The sequence below is a fragment of the Pelodiscus sinensis genome, chromosome 11 (assembly GCF_052426305.1).
Source record: "Pelodiscus sinensis isolate ZL-2025 chromosome 11, ASM5242630v1, whole genome shotgun sequence".
Taxonomy (NCBI): Eukaryota; Metazoa; Chordata; order Testudines; family Trionychidae; genus Pelodiscus; species Pelodiscus sinensis.
Genome location: NC_143062.1, coordinates 3,629,219 through 3,648,700, shown reverse-complemented (window position 1 = coordinate 3,648,700; position 19,482 = coordinate 3,629,219). Strand labels below are relative to the sequence as shown.

The following is a 19,482-nucleotide window of genomic DNA, read 5'->3' as shown; positions in this document are numbered from 1 at the left end:
CCACGGGGACACGTGTAGCACAGCTGCTGTGCATTAAAATGTCCCAGTGTTACCTGAGAACATCTTGACATTCGCAATGTTACAATCAGGAACTGGAAATGCTGCATACGCTGAGGTAGCCCTGTGACAGGGTGAGCTCACAGAACCACTTGGGGGGGATTCCCGGGGCGCTGACAAGGCCACTGCCATCCTCCTTTTTGCTCTCTGGGGATTCTCGCCACCCTGTCCTACTGGGCCAGCTCCCTGGTCTCCCCCAGCCAAGGCACAGAGCTGGCCTCTCGGAGAAACAATGCAGACACTGAATCTTTTCAGGTCCAAGGAAAATGCAGTTTTGGGCCCAGCTTCCCAGGATACCACTCCCCAAATAGGATCAAACCCTAATGAAACGGGAAGGAGGAAGTGTACACACTGATTGCTCCCCCAGGTAATAATTATTCACAGTGGGTTTGATAGTACCGGTAAGTGAAAGTGATTTTATTAAGTACGTGCAGTAGGATTTAAGCAGTAATAAGTGAAAACAGGCAGAGCAAAGTAGATTACAAAGTTAAAATAACAGAAAATGCCTAGCTAACTCCAACACTGAAACCTCAGTACACAAACTTGTTACAAAACTCACCCCAAAACGGTTTCCTTTCTAGCAAAGCCTTCCAAACCAGGGCTGTTCCTCACCTTGGGGTCTTTGGTTCCTTCCCTTGGGTCTGCCAGCCAAAGACAAGAGACTCCCACTTTCCTATTGTTTGCATGGGAAGTCACCTGGTCAGCTGGGGTGGACATTTGACTTCCCCAGACCAACCACTTAAGTGAGGACAAAAGGCTATTTGCATAGGATTGCCCAGACACTGAGGCCTCCCTGGATGACTTTCATTCACACTTTTAAAACCCATAAAATATTCCCTACTCCATATGCCTGATTTTACATACAAGAATGACACAGACACCAAAATAAGATCAACAGATTCCGTGGATTGTGACATGAAGACTGAGAGGTCACATGAAGCAATTTGTCCAAAGCACTTTTGAGTTCAGTGTATCCGTAAGTCCATTTCATAAAGCATGCGGGGGCAGAAGGGGAGAGGTCCGTCATGAGCATCATTTAGTTATCTGTAGTGAAATTGTTAGACCAACGCTGCATGCTACTTGAATTCTTAACAATCAGGTTTTCCTGGCGCTACCTCAAAAATAATCAATTCTCTCAACTCCTGGCACCAAGCGGGAGGAAAATCCTGAACACAGCATATTCAGGGTAGCAACGTGAAGTGCAACTTGTAGCACTAGGTTATGATTTTTACAGTGCAAAGAACAAAATAAAACCTCATGGCTTGAGCCTCTTGGAGAAAAGACTCATAACGGATACCTCCCAGAATGAAGCCAGCACTCAAGAGCTTGCTATAGCAAAAAAATAAATAAATAAAAAATAAAAAAATTACATTTTAAAGTGAACATCTAGTTGCACTTCTGGCTCCACAGAGTACCTACCCTGGGGATAACGTTGCATTGGTAAGATCCCCTATGTGAATGGAATAACATGAGCAGATTCAGTGTGTCTGAGTGCCATTAACATCTGTCCAAAAATATTACCTAGAACACCAAAGTATCCCAAGCACAATAAAATCACTTCACTATTTTCCTATGATTTTTGAATCTTAATTATAGATGAAAAAAAAAAACCCCTATATTTTGCCATCCTACAGCTATCAAGTCATATGTGTTCCACTGCACTAGATCAGCCATGTATAAGCCAATGCTTATTATTATGCATATAACATTAACACTTGTCTAGGACCAAACAATTATTAAATAAAAGGAGAAAAGTTAGAGAATGGAAAGGAGGGTACCAATAAGCCCAGGAAAATGAGCAACCCTTGGGAAGAGCAAGGAGCCAGATGAGCAAGGAAAAGGAAAGTGTTTCAATTGTAACGAAGATTTGGTGTTACCCTCCACCAGATTTTCCTTCCTTCAAAAGGATGTCATTTTTCTATAGACTCCCAATTATTACAACTATACACACTTCAAAAGGGGGGGGGGGATTCCTTACATTTCCCCAAAAGCCATTTATGAAGTCTAAAAGCCCATATTTCTGTAGGAATGTTAGCTGGTCGGCAAAAAGATCACTAATTGTATTTTTGTCAAACAAATTGGGAGACTGTATGTGTTTGGCAACTTGCGCTATGAATGGCCACAGGAAACCAACTTCGGCAAACAATTCATTGCAAAGAACGCAAAATTAACGATAGCTAAGTTTCCACTGATCCACTTGTTTTAGGAACTTACATAAAAAGTTTTTTAAACTTACTGTCTTTCTACACCAATAAGCATAAAACATGCAACTTCCTGCTTAGTTTAAAACCTGGCTATGCCCTTTTCATTTAGTTGGCCTATGAATACACTTAAAAACAAAGTCCACACTTGAATTTCTGCAGGATCAGGGCCTAAGGCTGACACAAAAACAGAGAAACAAGTTGTTAGGATGGAAATCCAGAATGCAGATCTCATCCAAAGACATTGCTTCCCTGGCTCCCCTTAAGTTCAACAAAACCGGTCAAGCAGCTCATCATTAGGTTTGTTTGATAGGTAACATTCAGTACTTACGTCTAGGCTGGGATGTGCCACTCCACCTTTACCAATCAGTCCTAAATCCACTTTCCTGCCCATGCGGTCATGGAATTTGTTCATAAATATCTCCATTGCAACGCTGATATTTCCCTTCTTCATTTCCCTGAAATGTTAAAGGACGCTGTACACGGAAGGCTGTAGACCCTGCTCTCTCTCATACTCAAGAAATGAATCAGCAGTACAATGGGCAAAGAGAAAACCAATTTAAAAACATACCAGAGCTCACTGAACAAACTAAACACTGGCATGGATTTTACCAGTCACCCAAAACCTTTAATTAGTTTGTATCAGCCTCATCTCTTGCAAACCAAACAAGTTTCTGGTTCTTCCCCCTTAATCTTAATACACAAGCCATTCCTTCATTACCTTTTTGAATGTGGATTTTCTGTTGTGCCCTGATTTATCTCTTGAGTTACAGTCAAAGATGCACCAAGTCATTTAGAGAAATTCTAGCAAACAGAAGACCCCTGAAGATGCTTGCAACAGAATATGGGGATGCTGGGTAAATTTTTCAAAAGCACTCCAATGACTCCAGTGTCAGGAGAGGAGTAAAAGTAGATGGGAGAAAGTGGACCACACAAGCTCCCTCCTTCTCAGAAGCAGCAGCTGTAGCAGAAATTTATCTTTCTTGCTCAACTTCTTGTCTTCCCCTTCCTCCATCTACTGCCAACAGAAAGGGAGGGATGGGGAGCAGAGCTCAGAATGAAAGCTCTTTGGAGCACATAGTAGGCATAGCCACAAGGGGTCTAGTTGGTTTTGGTACCGATGTGGTTTCACGAACGTAAAAGCAGTATGTACCACTGCAGCTTATTCTACTAGTTAAGCTACCAAACTGCATCAGTGCAAGTCACGTTATACACTGCTGCAGGGTGTATATATGGGGTTTTGCACTGAAGCAGTTAGTGGCTTAGTTATGTTGCTACAAAACCCTCCACTGGCAACAAGCCCCGCATTATGCGGTGTTTGGGAAATGCAAGCTTATTGCTGGCACTACTGCAACACAAATGACAAAACAGTGAACTAAAAATAGTGAGGAGCATGACAGTGGTGTAAGCTTTGGGGCTATAGAAAGAGGGAGATCTCAAACCACTGTAATAGCCATAAAGTACTGAATGATTAGCCAAAACTTGTGGTTTGCCTCTTCCTTTTGTAAGTCTTTATACCTTACAGTGCAGTCTGGCCAGTAGGAGTACAAAAGTGTTCAAAATATGCAACATGCTGTGAAGCATAATGAAGATACCAGCACTAAACTACAAAAGGCTAGTATATGCTTTAAGTAGGATAGAGTCTTTTTTCCTATAAAAATCCAGAAATAAAGCTACCCAGCATGGCTTGTATACAAGAATAACCATTAATTTCTGGACAAAAGTTACATGAGTAACTTGATGATTAAAAGTACTAAAAAAGACAGACTTACTCTAGTTCATCCACAAACTAGAAAGACACAGATTCAAATCAGTGTTTTAAAGTTGTAAAATAAAACTGAGTTGCCTAAAATCCTAAACAGATAAAAAGTTGCCTAAAGAAGCAGTAAGAGTTGAAATGCCTTTTACAAAATTTTGAAAGGTCTTGAAATATTCTAAGTATTGCAGGCAATATCTCTGCTCTAACCTACTATTAAATGGATAATGTATTGAGTATCAATTGTGATTAACTTAGAGATAAGTGAATGTTACTAGCAAGAAGAAAGAACTTACTTAATTTTTCCAGTTAAGATTTTGCCTGCATACTGCATACCTGTCAAAGCAATATACATTCGCAGAATTTCATTTGTTCCCTGTAAGAGAAATAATAACTTAGTATCAGATGGCCTGAAATTTCATAAATCCAGATATGCTATGCATATAGTCTCTTAAATAGTAGTTTTTAAATATATAGTTTTTAATGTTTTTACATGTATGGCATGATTTTTTTTCCCCCACATTACTTTTAAGAATTCAAATTCATTTTAGGGTGAGCCTCTATTTGGTGGTCTATCCAAGACAAATAACTGACTCACTATTGCTGACAAACAAAGCAGTGTAAAAGAATCAGTAACGCATGAATTAAAACATGGGAATTAGATTCTGAGTTTTAAACAGAAGTTCTTTAGCTAACATACATTTAACATACATTTAGCTAACATACCTTATTCACTCATCTCTTGCATTTTTTTAATGTACACATTTCATTCTACTCTAGTTTATAGTAGCCACAAGTAATCCACAATATTCACCTTACTATCCCAGTTATGTTAGATAGATTTTTTCAGCTTTCAAGGAGGATTACTTCACTTCATCTTAACCACGGCAGCAAGACTCTAAATGGCCTCCGCAAGGATTGAACTCATAACCCTGGCTTTAGAAGGCCAATGCTCAAACCACTGAGCTATGCTTCCTCAGCATAGTTACTGAACAGCAGCAAAAGTTAATGAATTTTGGAGCCTCTCTCTCTTTGAAGCATTTAGCTATTTTTGGTCCATCGAGATTCAAAATCAACTGTTCAAATACATCCCAAATGTCTATGGTGTTCAGTGACTGCTTTGCCCTTCCTCCTTGCTCAGGAAAGTAAATAGTGCAGATTTCAACCAAAGTAAACAATATGGGTGGAACCTCTGTGGTCCAAGACTCCGATCCAGCAACATCCAGGATCCGGATGTTACTGGAACAGACAGCCCCAGCAGCAAAGGCTGCTGGCAGCGGAGACTGGAGCCTGTTGCAGAGCCCGCAAGGCATGAGAGCCCGAGGGGCCTCCAGCCTTCACAGGGCCCTGTAGCCGACAGAGCTTCTGAAGCCATGGAGCCCAGCAAGGAAACTGGCATCTTCCCTCCCCCCCTTCCTGACTTCCCCTGGTCTGGTCAGATCCCAAGGGTGCCAGATGGGGGATGTCCAACCTGTACCACTAAACATCAGGAGTATCTGTTCTACAATATAAATGTGAGAGCGCACTAAAAATCTACCTCGCTTTGCTCCCACAGATTTAGTTTCATTTGAATACTCTGGAAGTCCATTTCAATTCAAATCCAATTTCCTCCTCCACAGTTGCATTTTCAGAAACTAATTTCAAACTGAAATGAACATACAAAGTTATCCTGCACTAGATGCATTTGCACATTGCATTCAAATTGGAAAATCATTTCTTCTAGCCATGCCTCAAAGCTTGTAGCTGCTACTGCTGATGTGAAGGAGCTGTATGTTATCACTGCCACAACATATTAGGAGCTTTCCTTGAAGGAAGCTGCAGATGAATAGTAATGCTGAAATAAACACAAGTGTTCTGTCCTTGCCTAAAGTAGAAACATACTTTCTTATCTGATAGTGCTTGTTCTAGCCCCCACAATAGAATACATTGGAAAAAGTTTACCAAAAGAACGTAAAGAAGAAAACAAATATTTTAAGCTGGTCAAGTAGCTAATTTTATTCCAAGTAATCATGCCTTCCAATTAGGAAAACAATAATTTAGGAGGAATGATTCTGAGAGTTAAAAGCCTATCTACTATTCTGAACATCTTTAGAACACAAAAAGCTGTTGGCAGCATAAAATAAGGCTGTATCTTATGCTGTGTAGTATATAAAAGTCCTATTGCGCTTAATTTAGCCCTCACCAGACACACACTACTGTTGAGTAATAGGGAAATGAGTATTGGGTTAATTAATTCACACCAGTTACCTTTCACTAGGTATATTACAGTTTAACTGGTTAATCGATCGACATTAGCTCTGGTTAAACTCTTCTGCCCTGCTGGTGCACACTGGCTCTCAGCAGCTGGCCCCATAGCGGGGCTGTCTTCTCTCCTTGGGGCAGCCTGTATTCTGAACCCCTCATCCCCAGCCCTACCCCAGAGCAAGGATTTAAATGAAAAAAATATTGAGTTAAGGACCCAAACAACGCTGAGTAAATCTTCTAGTTAGTATTTATTAACACTTTTGAAAGCAGAGGGAGGACAAAGAACATGGTATGCAATGTGTGTGCCCAATAAGAAGCTTTAAATTGCTTAACTACAATCCTTTCTGAAGCAGGAAGGTAACAGAAATGCTGATGGGCTTCAAACCACTTCTGTATTAGCAGCTATTGTTCTAACTAGGGATGTTAGCATATAGTCCTTTAAACAATTAAGTGATAAGCCCAATCTTATCAGTTAATTCAAATGACAACACTCCCTCCCCCTTGCTGCCTTTGAATCAGAAACAGCAAGGAAGAGAGAGGTGGGAGCAGCCGGCTCCCAGGCATGCTGGTTCCCGGAGAGCCGCCTGCCCTCCCACTATTCCCGCAACAGGACTGAGCCACTGACTTTCAAAATCCTTTAAATGCAGAGCCACTTATCGGTTAATTGTGTAACTAACAACGTTTGTTGGCTACACAATTACCAACTTACACACTTCCTAAAATCACTACTGCTCTTGCTAATAAAGGATCAGAAGGACGAGCTTTAGAAGGAATGCAGCTGGAAGGGTACAAATTAAGAATATAGGTTTGAGAATAGTGTTCCTTTATGCTTAACTGGGTTGCACAATACCCGACACAAGAAATGGGAAAAACATGCGTTACTTAAAATTTATCCTCTAATCTACTCCTTTCTACTCTTAGATTATATGGGACTACATAAAAAGGTATTTGCCAAATAGGTACTTTTGTTCTCTAATTAAAAAAGGAAATCCTTTCCAACTAAAACGGACTAAACATTTTTAATTTTTCTTGGCTGACAATCAAATATCCCTGCTGCTCCACCTCTCTAAAAGCTTCAGAGGGGCAGCCAAGTTAGACTGTAACTGGAAAAACTTAAACAAATAGTCTAGCAGCACCTTAAAGACTAACAAAACATGTAGATGGTATCATGAGCTTTCCGAAGTGGGTTGTGCCCACAAAAACTCAGGATACCATCTACATGTTTTGTTAGTCTTTAAGGTGCTGCTAGACTATTGGTTGTTTAAGTTTTTCCACCTTTCCAAAGTTACTCTGCTCAATTCACAGAAGATCATTTTATACCATTGATTTCTGCTTACTTTTCTGTATCTCAGTTTTGAAATTCTGACCATTTTTATTTGTTGACTTGTGAGGAAAAATGAGCTTTCTTCAGATAGTCCACAAACATGTAACAGCACAAGGATGCTGTGCATTAATTAGAATAGACATTTGCCAGTCAACAGGACTATCACATTATCTTGCTTTAATAAGGAAAGCTTTAAAATTTATTGTAACTACCTCCAGATACCTACTTGGCAAATAGAAGCAGAACAAGGAATGAACCTGATATTGAAGAGTTACATGCCAAAGAGCTAATTATTGTTCTAACAGATGTAGACAAAAACCAGAAACAAGGACTGATGGTGATGGTAAAATGTACTGGAGATAAATACTAAGCTGGTGCCAAATGCCTGATGAATTAATGATAGGCCTGATCCCAATGGCTACGAATCCAGAGGAAAGGGGATTTACTCAGTAAGAGCAACTGTTCTGCAAGGGCAGGTAAACACCTCTAGGCCAATTTCTCTTGCTAAGATGGGAAAGAATGAGGCGGCTTTTCCTTCTCTTCAGACTTCTGTGGTCAGCTGGCAAAATAGTGTGTGTCCCCCCCCCCGCACTAGAGAATCAGCTGACCCAGATGACTCAGTAAGGCTTTTATAAAACATCATTAACAAGGTCGGTGTATTGTCTTTATCTGGTAACAAGGGAGGAATTTCACCAAGTATCATGATTACCAAAGATGACTACACGGAAATCAAACTTTTTAAAACAGATATAAATGTAAAGTTTTTAGATTAAATTGACCTGACTAAGACTTCCTATAAATCTGTTTGGAAAGTCCTCCCATATTTGGGATAACCAGAAAATAATCCTTCAATCTTCCAAATCCATTCTTTACTTTGCAACACCAACTTTCAGTTGCTCCGTATTTTTGTTTCACTCACTCAGTTGTGGAGCTCACAGATTTAGTTAATGCAGCCAAATTTAAAAAAATCAAATGTAGGTGTGATAGAGCTAGGTGAATGCCAGTGACCTGACAACATAGGACAACTTCAGTTGTCAGAGTGGTCTGGGGCCAGAAGTTTTGAATTAAAAATACAACAGAGGGCTTGTGGCTCCCAGCCTCGCTTCTACCATATTGCTTGGCAGCCGCCCGTGGTTACTCTGGCTATTTAAAAGTCTCAGGATTTTGGTCCCTGCCGGGTAGTGCCTCCACCATGACCCATTTAAATAGTATCCTGCTACCTAAGCCACGACCCACATGGAAATTCAGAGGTATGGGCAGCAGGATATAAATAGAAAGTGGTCAGATGCAGTCTGCAGGCCAGATCAAACTGTTAAACAGGCCAGGTCTGGCCCCCAGGCTGCATCTTGCCCAGCTCTGCTTTAGGTGCACACAAATGTTAGTTCCACTGTGTGCCCAAAAAGAAGCAATCTGTTCTCTATCCCCTGCATGACACTCTTTGTGGAAAACCAGATAACTCCAACATTATTCCAATTATTGCAGCAGAAAACTTGTAGCTCCAAATGAAGGCCGTTAACATGATTCATTGTCCATTCTGAAAGAATGTTGTACAGAACTTGTTTCATTTAGTTTCAAATTTATGCCAAGAATACTTGGAAGGTAAAGTAGTTCTGATTAATAGTAGGAGAGACGTGTAATCATACTTGCCTCAAAAATCAAAAGGATTCTGCTGTCCCGGAGATAACGTTCGTAGGGGTAGTCTTTCATATAGCCAAGGCCTCCAAGAATTTGTAAAGCTTCACTTACACAAATCCAAGCGCCTTCAGAACTAAATACCTGCCAAAAGCACAGTAATTTTAATTGTTGCTAGAAACTAGATCACGTCATTGTTCTAGCCTAGATCAAAAAGAAGGATAAGACTAAGAATGAATTAGTAAGATAAACAACTTCCAAAACATATATCTTGCGTGCCTTTCATCCCAGGCATTTTAAATTTATCTGAGATTGCTCTGGTTATGTTACACAAGGAAGTGCACTGGCCGATAAAAATTAATGTTTAAATGGAACAGCCACTCGAAAGACCACATCACAAAAGCAAGCTGATAATTCTCTATTAGCATAGAGAAACACAAGCCATGAGAATTACTTTCAGCCTATTTTAGAGATTAATCTATACTAGAGGACTGATGCTGCCTTAAGAAAATGGCTACTTTTCTTAAGATTAGGAAGATAACATACATTTCTATAGCACCTTCCATTCAAAATCTCTAGTTACTACAGCAGGTTACTGCCTAAAAATCTCAAATGTAGTCTTTCAATCTTTTTCAAAAAGGAGGATCCGCTTTGTGGCACGCTTCTTTTCCCTTCGGTCACCCTTCTGAGCTCCTTGGGGATTCAGATCCATGAACTGGGAGAGAACAGAGCAGGCCACTTAATAGCTAAAATCTTCCCAAATTCACAATGTCGAGAAGCAAGTTACTTTGGACTGAGCACGTAACAACATAGGTTCACTTCTAGGAAGAGGAAAACCTCTAGTTCTCAGGGGTCTTGTGAAAGATAATTTAGGAAACGCTATATAGATTATTCATCAAAATCGTGAATTGTCTCCTTTCACATATGGACAGGCTCAATTCCCTCCTTCACCCCTAGCCTAAGGAGAAGCGGCATTCAGCAAGTTTTCCAGCTTCTGAATCAATTACATGGAAAACCAGGACAGTGGTTTCTTACCAGTCACATTTTAACCACGTGGGGAGGTCCCTTCCTGGAGAAACATCTCTATACTGTTCTCTTTAACACTGTCACAATGAGGGTCTCTCGCAATGGGAGAGGAGTCTTTAGACACCCCCAAATTCCACACCTGCTGTCTATTTGCATCCCTAAATACGGAACATGAACAACCAGGATCCTCAGAACAATTCCCTTTGCCCACCGGCAACATTTCAATGTTCTGTAATTCAGTCTGGCAGTGGAACAGTACTAACCCACTCTGTGTAATGTCAAATTTGAGAGGCACTGAGGACATTTTTATTTGGCTATGTAAAAATACAGATGTTCCTGGAAATTCAGAGGGCATTAAAGTAATTGTACTACTTGTATGAGAGTGTTTTGTATGAAGACAACAGCTTAGATCAGGCCCTGCAGGGCTACCAAAATGGAGCAAAATGGAAAGTGGTGTCCGAATGCCTGAGACAAGAACTGTATTACACAGAGGTTTTAGTTCAAGTGTCATAATAGACTCAGACTTTGAGGTCAGAAGGGACCATTTTGATCATCTAGTCTGACCCCCTGCACAGTGCAGGCCACAGAATCTCACCCACCCCCTCCTAGAATAATCCTCTCACCTATCTCTCAGATATTGAAGCCTTCAAATAATTTGAAGACCCCAAGATGCAGAGAATCCTCCAGCTGTGATCTGTGCCCCATGCTACAGAGGAAGGCGAAAAACCTCCAGGGCCTCTGCCAATCTACCCTGGAGGAAAATTCCTTCCCGACCCCAAATATGGCGATCAGCTAAACCCTGAGCATGTGGGCAACACTCACCAGCCAGACACCCAGAAAAGTTCTCTATAGAAACTCCTATCATCCCTCCATTGACCTATTTACCTCTGATAATGAATGGTCAATTAGTTACCAAGATCATGTTATCTCATCAAACTATCCTCTTCATAAACCCATCTACATAAGAACATAACATAAGAACGTAAGAACTGCCGTACTGGGTCAGACCAAAGGTCCATCTAGCCCAGTAGCCTGTCTACCGACAGTGGCCAGCACCAGGTGCCCAGAGGGGGTGGACCGAAGACAATGATCAAGCGATTTGTCTCCTGCCATCCCTCTCCAGCCTCTGACAAACAGAGGCCAAGGACACCATTTTATCCCCTGGCCAATAGCCTTTTATGGACCTAACCTCCATGAATTTATCCAGCTTCTCTTTAAACTCTATTATAGTCCTAGACTTCACAGCCTCCTCTGGCAAGGAGTTCCACAGGTTGACAACACGCTGTGTGAAGAAGAACTTCCTTTTATTAGTTTTAAACCTGCTACCCATTAATTTCATTTGGTGTCCTCTAGTTCTTCTATTATGGGAACTAATAAATAACTTTTCTTTATCAGCCCTCTCCACACCACTCATGATTTTATAGACCTCTATCATATCCCCCCCGTCTCCTCTTTTCTAAACTGAAAAGTCCCAGTCTCTTTAGCCTCTCCTCATATGGGACCCGTTCCAAACCCCTAATCATTTTAGTTGCCCTTTTCTGAACCCTTTCCAAGGCCAAAATATCTTTTTTGAGGTGAGGAGACCACATCTGTACACAGTATTCAAGATGTGGGCGTACCATAGTTTTATACAGGGGCAGTAAGATATTCTGGGTCTTATTTTCTATCCCTTTCCTAATAATTCCTAGCATCCTATTTGCCTTTTTAACCGCCGCTGCACACTGAATCTAGTTTAATCTTGAAGCCCGATAGATCTTTTAAGCCTGGTATTTTTCAATAAATTGATTACCTTAACCATAGCTGCCTCCACTGAACAATCAGGCACGCCTGGCCTATCCATCATTCCTGCCGTGAGGTAAGCCATGCTTTCCATTACATATGCTTTCTGAGCCATAAGGGCAAATTTCTCCTGCCAAACAGAAAACATACATTAACCAGGCACACAGATCGTTTCAGAGTCAGCTCAGCAGTCATATAATTTAGTGCGTATCTAAATGAAGCTTTCACACTTATTACATCACTAAGTACTAAATGCTATTTATAATACTGAATATTAATATTTTAAAACAAAAAACTTGCAAGTTTTAAGTTTGGTACATTAATACTTCCATACATTCCAAACATCAGCCTCACAAGCTTCTATACTAAATTTATGCAGACTGAATACCAGCAATCCAGCAACAGGTTTTTTTTTAAATCAGTAGCCACCACAAATCCCTCTCCCACCCCTGATTCAACAAAAGTCATGAAAACAGGTGGAGAGAATCTTCTAACATAGGTTTCCAGTTCTCGGATTACCTGAATTAATCCAAAATCACTCAGTTTCTTATTGAACTGTTTTCTTGTACATGCATACTCTGCTGTCATTTCTTAAAAAAAAAAAAAAAAACATAACACATCAATGAGTGGAATCTTTTTTAAAAAAGGTATTAATTTATTAAAACGAACTTCCAATAATTACATGTTCCCTGAATATGTAATCTCAGCTGTATGTAAATTATGCATCATGTCTAAAGAGCATAGACTTAATTATATATTTATTTTCATTTATAAATACGTTGACCACCAAATCTCAATGCCAGATTTACAACTCAGAATTCATTAGTGCAAAGCAGTTGCCTGAAAGTTTCCTGTAACATACAGAACATGCCATAAGGAAAGGGGAAGTTGTGAGAACATAATCTGTAATCTGTTGTGCTCTAAACCTGAGTGGACAGAGGATGCATGGTACAAAAGAAAAAACTAAAAATTTGCAAATAAAACTCTGCTTCTAAAAAGTTAGAATAAAAATCCTAATTTAAGAAGCAAAGAATGGTAGGAGCAATGAGATTTTTAAAAGCCTTATTATAGGAGAGAAATCCCATTAGCAGTTCTTTTATACCCCTCTATTGGGGGATTACATTAATATGTCTGTTTTCATTTAAGGCATTATAAAAATGAAAACACTCTGTGGTATTTTTTCCAATTCCAGAACCATTTACTGTTTATGAAATAGCTTCTGAGCAAGTAGTGACGTTCATTCAGTAATATTATTCTTACTTGAATTTACCAGTTGAAAGATACTTACTTTTCTTAAATTTAAAGAGATGTACATCATCTAAGGATTTGTTATGTAACACCTTTAGCCAGATCCCTACAGATGCAAGCCTTCAGATCTGAGACTACGCATAGGCTCCTGTATGATAAGTTTAAATTTCTATCTAACTAGTACGTAGGTTTTTATGCCATGCAATATCTGAGGATCTTTCAGTAGTTCATTAAGCAACACGACTACCTTGAGTTCACTAGATAACAGAGTAGAACTGGTAAAAAAATTCCTCAGGGAAACAGCTGTGTCAGAATATACTTATTTGACAGAAGAGAAATATTCCGCAGGAACATGTTGATTCTATCAAAACTTTCAATGGAAATGAAGCAGGCAGGCCAGGTTGCCTACCTGGTTTCCTGCCTGCTTGGCTCCACTAAAGCCCACCACTACCTAGGATTCTGGAAAGACAGATATCCCGGAGAGCATATTTTGATGAGAAGATGACAAAAGGGTCCGGCAACGGGAACATGCGTTACCCCACATAAAGTATTGTAGAAATTCAATTATGGGGGGGGGGGGGGGAAAAAAAAAAAAAAAAAAAAAAAACACACGTTTTCGGAGCTTTTCATTACAACTGGAGAAAAAAACTCAATATTTTTTGAGACACAGAAGTTCCGAACTGCAGCCAGCACCAATGACGACTTAAGTCATGATTCTCAAAGCAAATATCATACCAAGCTAAAATCTCCTGTTTGATGGTATCTTCTTATGAAGCAGTAGCTAAGTTTGAATACAAGTACTAGGAAGTGACTGAAGATGTCATTTGAGATACTATCAAAGGGCTTGTAAGCAAATGGTGGTGGAGGTACTTAATACTGTTCCCCAGGCACAGGAATCGTATTTACCAGTACAGACCAGTGGTGCGCAACCTTTTTGCACTTGTGACCCCTGGGGAAAATTCTGGTTGAGTGGGGGGAGGAAAGAGTGTGGACCCTTTAAATACCACTCCACTCACCTCATCCCATGTACGTAGGGCACCGAGCCAGGAAAAGAAAACACTGGCTGGCCTGAACCACAGCACTGCGACCTTCCTCCTCTCCCGCGGCCCCCCCACCCAGAAGACAGCCCACTGGTTACACACCACTGGCATAGACAATTGTTATAGTATAGGGAAATTTTGAGATCTTTCAAAAACCAGGGAGCGGTAACTGTTGATGGAAGGTGATTTTAATAGCTACCATTGTATGTAAAATTTGAGCCTGGAATTACTTCACAATGTTCTTTTTAAGTCCAAATATTAAGGCAGCTTTCATTTTATATATATAAATATAGATATAGATATATAGATACACACACACACACACACACACACTTCCAACATCTGGCTGCTTTTAAAAGTAACGTAACATAGCTTTCAAAGGATGCTCTACTTCTAAAGTCATATCTGAAATGAATGCAGTTACTACAATGTGTCTTTGAAAGAGGTGTCATGTGTCTTTTTACAGGATGTTAAATTTTCTTTTGTAATGCAAGGATTGATGATTTCATTCCTCCCAGAAACGCAGTAAGCTTCATTTTACCTACCTATCAGTTTCTTAATCATTCCTGCAGATGCACTACCCATGCTAAATCTTCCACTGTTTAAGATATTCATAGCCACCTACAATAAAGAAATACAGGCTTTTATTCAATAAGGTACACTTTCAGTAAAATGTGCTCCATTTCTGTAAAATGCCTTAACTTTAAAGTTGGTAGATACCAGTGCACCTCCAAACTTCATTACGTTCCTCTGCAGAAAGTGTACCAAAAATGAACAAGTTACCTGCAGCAATACTTCAAAACAGAACTATTCAGAAAGAACATCAGATGAAAGACATCTACATTGACAACATAAAAAAAAAACCAAACAAACAAAAAACAGGAAACCTAGTTATCAGAAGCTTGATGTTATTTTTTAGTCCTTGGGAATTTCATTGGGAATCCAGCAAAGGTGCTTTAAAGTCATGGCTAACAACAGAACAGGAATGAACAGAAAAGTCTCTGTAGAACACCTACAACTTAGTGCATTACAATTTCACAGTAATCTAAACTCTCATGAAACTAAATGACCAAAAATAAATAAATAAATAAATCTATCAAGAGTAGTAAGATAACACTGAATTATTGGAATGATATATCTATACATGGCTCACAATTGCTGGTTAACAAGCAAGGGAGCACAAAGCACAGACAGGCCTTGAAACCTGGGCTTGAGAAGCATTTGCAGAAGTTTCATGAAATGCAAAAATCTTGTTTTTCCATAGATTTTCACTATTTAACACTCACATGACAATTTAACTGCTTAAACCAGGGGTGTCCAAACTTTTTTCAAAGAGGGCCAGATTTGATGAAGTAAACATGCGTGAGGGCCGACCATTTTGCCTGACATTCTTTGAACCATTAAAATTAAATGCAAATTAACTATTTTATGCAAAGTTTATTGCAAACGGCATACTTTTCATTTCGTCACATGGATGACAAATCTAAACAGGTGTTAAATCACTCTGCCTTTCATATCTGAAGGCCAGATGAAAAAAAAATCCAGGAAGCTGAAATATATGTCAGGAACATTGTAAAGTACATTACATATTATTGGTAATAAAGGTTGTCTGTCAACTTTTAAGTTAAAAAAATATGAACAGGAACATAACACCAAGTATACATGTTGTGTCCAAATATATTTATAACTGATTTAGACCAACTGACATTAACTGAGATTTTACAATGTATTCATCTCAATACATATGGATTCGTTGGGGGCCATAAAAGATAGATATTGCCAAATTACCTGGGGGGCCGTATTAAACCGGAACACGGGCCGCAATTGGCCCCCGGGCCGGACTTTGGACATGCCTGGCTTAAACCTTAGCTACTGACAAAGTCTGATATTACTGAGGAAAGGTCAAAGCAACTTGAAAACCAGCTTTGATGCTATCAAACAGCCAAAATCCTCACTGCAGAAAAAAATACTAATTTTTAGAAAAATAAGCCAGTTATATGTACTGAACGTTGATAAATGGACATAAAAACCTAATTGTTATTAAAAGGGAGGGAACTGAAATTTGGAACACTGTGTTCAAAATTAGCACACACATTTTGTTAAAATGTTTTGGGTCACTGAAGAGATAATATGGGTGTTTGCCAAACAAAGTAAGTAAAGGTCACAGCTCATCAAGCTGAAACCATTACAATTTCAGGGTTTTGAAGGCTATACTAAACACGTCCATGAACAAGAAGATTTTAACTTCATGTTTCCATTTCTCCAGATTTCACTGCTGGACTAAAACTGATACATTTAGCCTACAGGGATGATAATCCTGCAGTTAAATGCTTTAACGCATCGGTTCAGATTAAGGACTTCTACATACAAACATTAAGTTTGCAGCAAGCTGGGGTGAGACCCTGCACTAGGCTGCCATGGTCATAGCTTATGTGTATACTAGTACTTTTGCCAGTGTAACACTTGTCACCTAGAGATGTGGGAACCCCTCCTCTCCCAATGACAAATAACACTGACAGAAGTGCCAACGTGGACAACACTATTTCAGTGGAGAGGCTCTTCCATTGACAGAAGCTATTGTCATTCACAGGGATAACTGGCTGAGGTTCCATGTTGCTTTAAACTTTCCTCACTAATATCTGATACCCTTCCCACAAACTTATCAAGTTCAGTCTTGAAGCCCATTAAGTTATTTGCCTTTGGAAGTCTGCTCCAAAACTTTACTTTATAAGAGTTAGAAACTGTCCTCTCAATTTCAAGCCTCAACTTGTTAATGGCCAGTTATCTAAGTGTGGGAACACATGGACTCCTGATTTTTGTAGATGTCCAGTCACCACTGCTATGCAGTTTATGAACACCAAAGTAGCAAGTGAGAGATTGAACTGATAATTAGACTCATTGGCTAGCCATCTGCAAAACATGCAATGGCTGTGTTGTATTGATGCACAGAAGTAAGTGTCCTTTAACTCAGAGTACCAGTCCTCCTGCTCCATGTAGTAACTGAGCCTAAGATAGCCATGTAGAATTTTTTTTACTTCACAAATTTGTTCAATTTTCAGGACTATTTCAGATGTAAGAGACAACCTTTTGCGTTAGGGATCAGAAAGAAAGGGGAAAGGCTTCAGGCAGGGTCCATAGAAGGAAGCCCCAACAGAACCTCTACAGTCCCTGCTTGAAGAAGCAACTTGACCACCTACTGAAAAAGGTACTTGTGAAAGTGATTCCTGAAAAGGGACATGGAAAAGAGACAGGAAGGAAGGGCAGAAATGAACTAGATGCTATGGCCCAGTTCTATAGTGTAAGATCACTCAACGAATGTTATGTGGACCAGGCACTTAGGAAGTAAAATAATTTGTAAACAAAATGTAGAAAATGGATGGAACGATAATCCATGTTAAGGTACCATGTTAAGGCCATGTCTAGTTACCACACTGGAGATCAATCTTCTGGCACTAGATTTAGCAAATCTAGCAAGGACCTGCTAAATCTAATGCTGAGGGCACCCTTGGTATTCCTCAATTTGCTCCTATCAACCTCTGGCCATGGAGACAGCACCAAGCTCGGCTTAAGGTATGTTGACTCCAGCTACATTATTTACATAGCTGGAGTTGCATACCTTAAGCTGACCTTCCAGGTGTAGTACAGACCTGGCCTTAGAGTCTCTGCCTCTATTAGGCTTTGAAACTAACAACCCCCAGGGAGACCCTGAGCCTGAGGAGGGTTTAAGTCTTTCCTTCAGTACCAATGAATGGGACAGAGGAGTTGCAGACATTTCTGACATGCCCTGTGCCAAGGCTGAGATATATGGGGTGCAAGCTGTGTGAGATGAGTCTGATGGGGAAGAGGGTGTGTCTGTGAAGTGCTGCCTCCCAGTGCAGCATCTGAGCTTACTGCTCTATCATTTTTTAAGCAGGATTTAAATCTGACAAAATGTAACGTGTCACCAATGCAGGATTCTCCCAAAAGTTTCCGACAGGCTGGGTGTGGCTCACTGACCATCACAGATTTCGGCATATATGGTATGGCAGGACTTACAATCTGATGAGCACAGCATTGTTTCAGTACAGGAATAAGATGAAAACTAGTCCCAAAAGACTTAAGATTCAAATCTGACAGAAACTAGCTAAAACTTAAAAATTACTTCCTAGTGACAATAGCATATACAAGGGATGCTTATGACAGCAAGTCTGAGATCCCACCAACTCTCACCGGTGGTGGAAAACCGCAACGGAGGAGAGTTGGGGTGATTCCTTCCTCTTACACCAGCATACAATGGCATTGGAGACAGGCGCTTGATCTGTCCAGTTAAGTAATGCTGAGGAATAATGTTTTCTGACAACTGTGCACTAGGTGCACATACACCTGCAGTGGAATAGACATGTGCAAGAATTAAAAGAACATCATTTGTTTTTATACCCAATTCTTAGTGATAATTTAGGGTAAATATTGTTTTATTGGAGAAGGTCGAGAGAAGAGCAACAAGAATGATTAAAGGTCTAGAGAACATGACCTATGAAGGAAGACAAAGAATTGGGCTTGTTTAGTTTGGAAAAGAGAAGATTGAGGGGGGACGTGATAGCAGTTTTCAGGTATCTAAAAGGGTGTCACAAGGAGGAAGGAGAAAAATTGTTCTTTCTGGCCTCTGAGAATAGAGCAAGAAGCCGTGGGCTTAAACTGCAGCAAGGGAGGTTTAGGTTGGACATTAGGAAAAAGTTCCTAACTGTCAGGGTGGTTACACACTGGAATAAATTGCCTAGGGAGGTTGTGGAATCTTCATCTGTGGAGATATTTAAGAGTAGGTAGATAAATGTCTATCAGGGATGGTCTAGACAGTACTGGAGGGCAGGGGACTGGACTCTATGACCTCTCGAGGTCCCTTCCAGTCCTAGTAGTCTATGATTCTATGTGAATATTCATTACATTTACGCATCAGACTTCAGTTCAGAAAGCTGATGAGCTGATACATTACTTGACACAAAAAAGGGTAGTTAGTTTGAGAATGTTTGAACTTTGTTTCATAAACATAAGAGAAAGGAATATTTTGCTAAGATCAGGATAAGTCCAAATCTTTAAATAAGGTTTACCAAAACCATCTGTAATGCTTGAAAGTTCTCTGTGATAAATATATGCCTATGGCAGTGAATTTAACAAGACAGGTAAGCAATGCATTTACTT

The 19,482-nt window shown here is 39.9% G+C and overlaps 1 protein-coding gene across 2 annotated transcripts in view; it reads right to left on the bottom strand.

Moving 5' to 3' along the window:
• Positions 1 to 19,482, bottom strand: part of ACAD9 (acyl-CoA dehydrogenase family member 9) — a 47,081-nt gene that overhangs the window by 5,219 nt on the left and 22,380 nt on the right. For both annotated transcript variants that reach the window (XM_075939739.2, XM_075939738.2), the window contains exons 9-14: positions 14,853 to 14,928; positions 12,539 to 12,609; positions 12,030 to 12,149; positions 9,230 to 9,358; positions 4,311 to 4,390; positions 2,590 to 2,716 (exon numbers count right to left, since the gene is read on the bottom strand). In XM_075939739.2, coding sequence (XP_075795854.1) covers positions 2,590 to 2,716; positions 4,311 to 4,390; positions 9,230 to 9,358; positions 12,030 to 12,149; positions 12,539 to 12,609; positions 14,853 to 14,928 — 603 coding nt within the window. The remainder of the gene's footprint in view (positions 1 to 2,589; positions 2,717 to 4,310; positions 4,391 to 9,229; positions 9,359 to 12,029; positions 12,150 to 12,538; positions 12,610 to 14,852; positions 14,929 to 19,482) is intronic.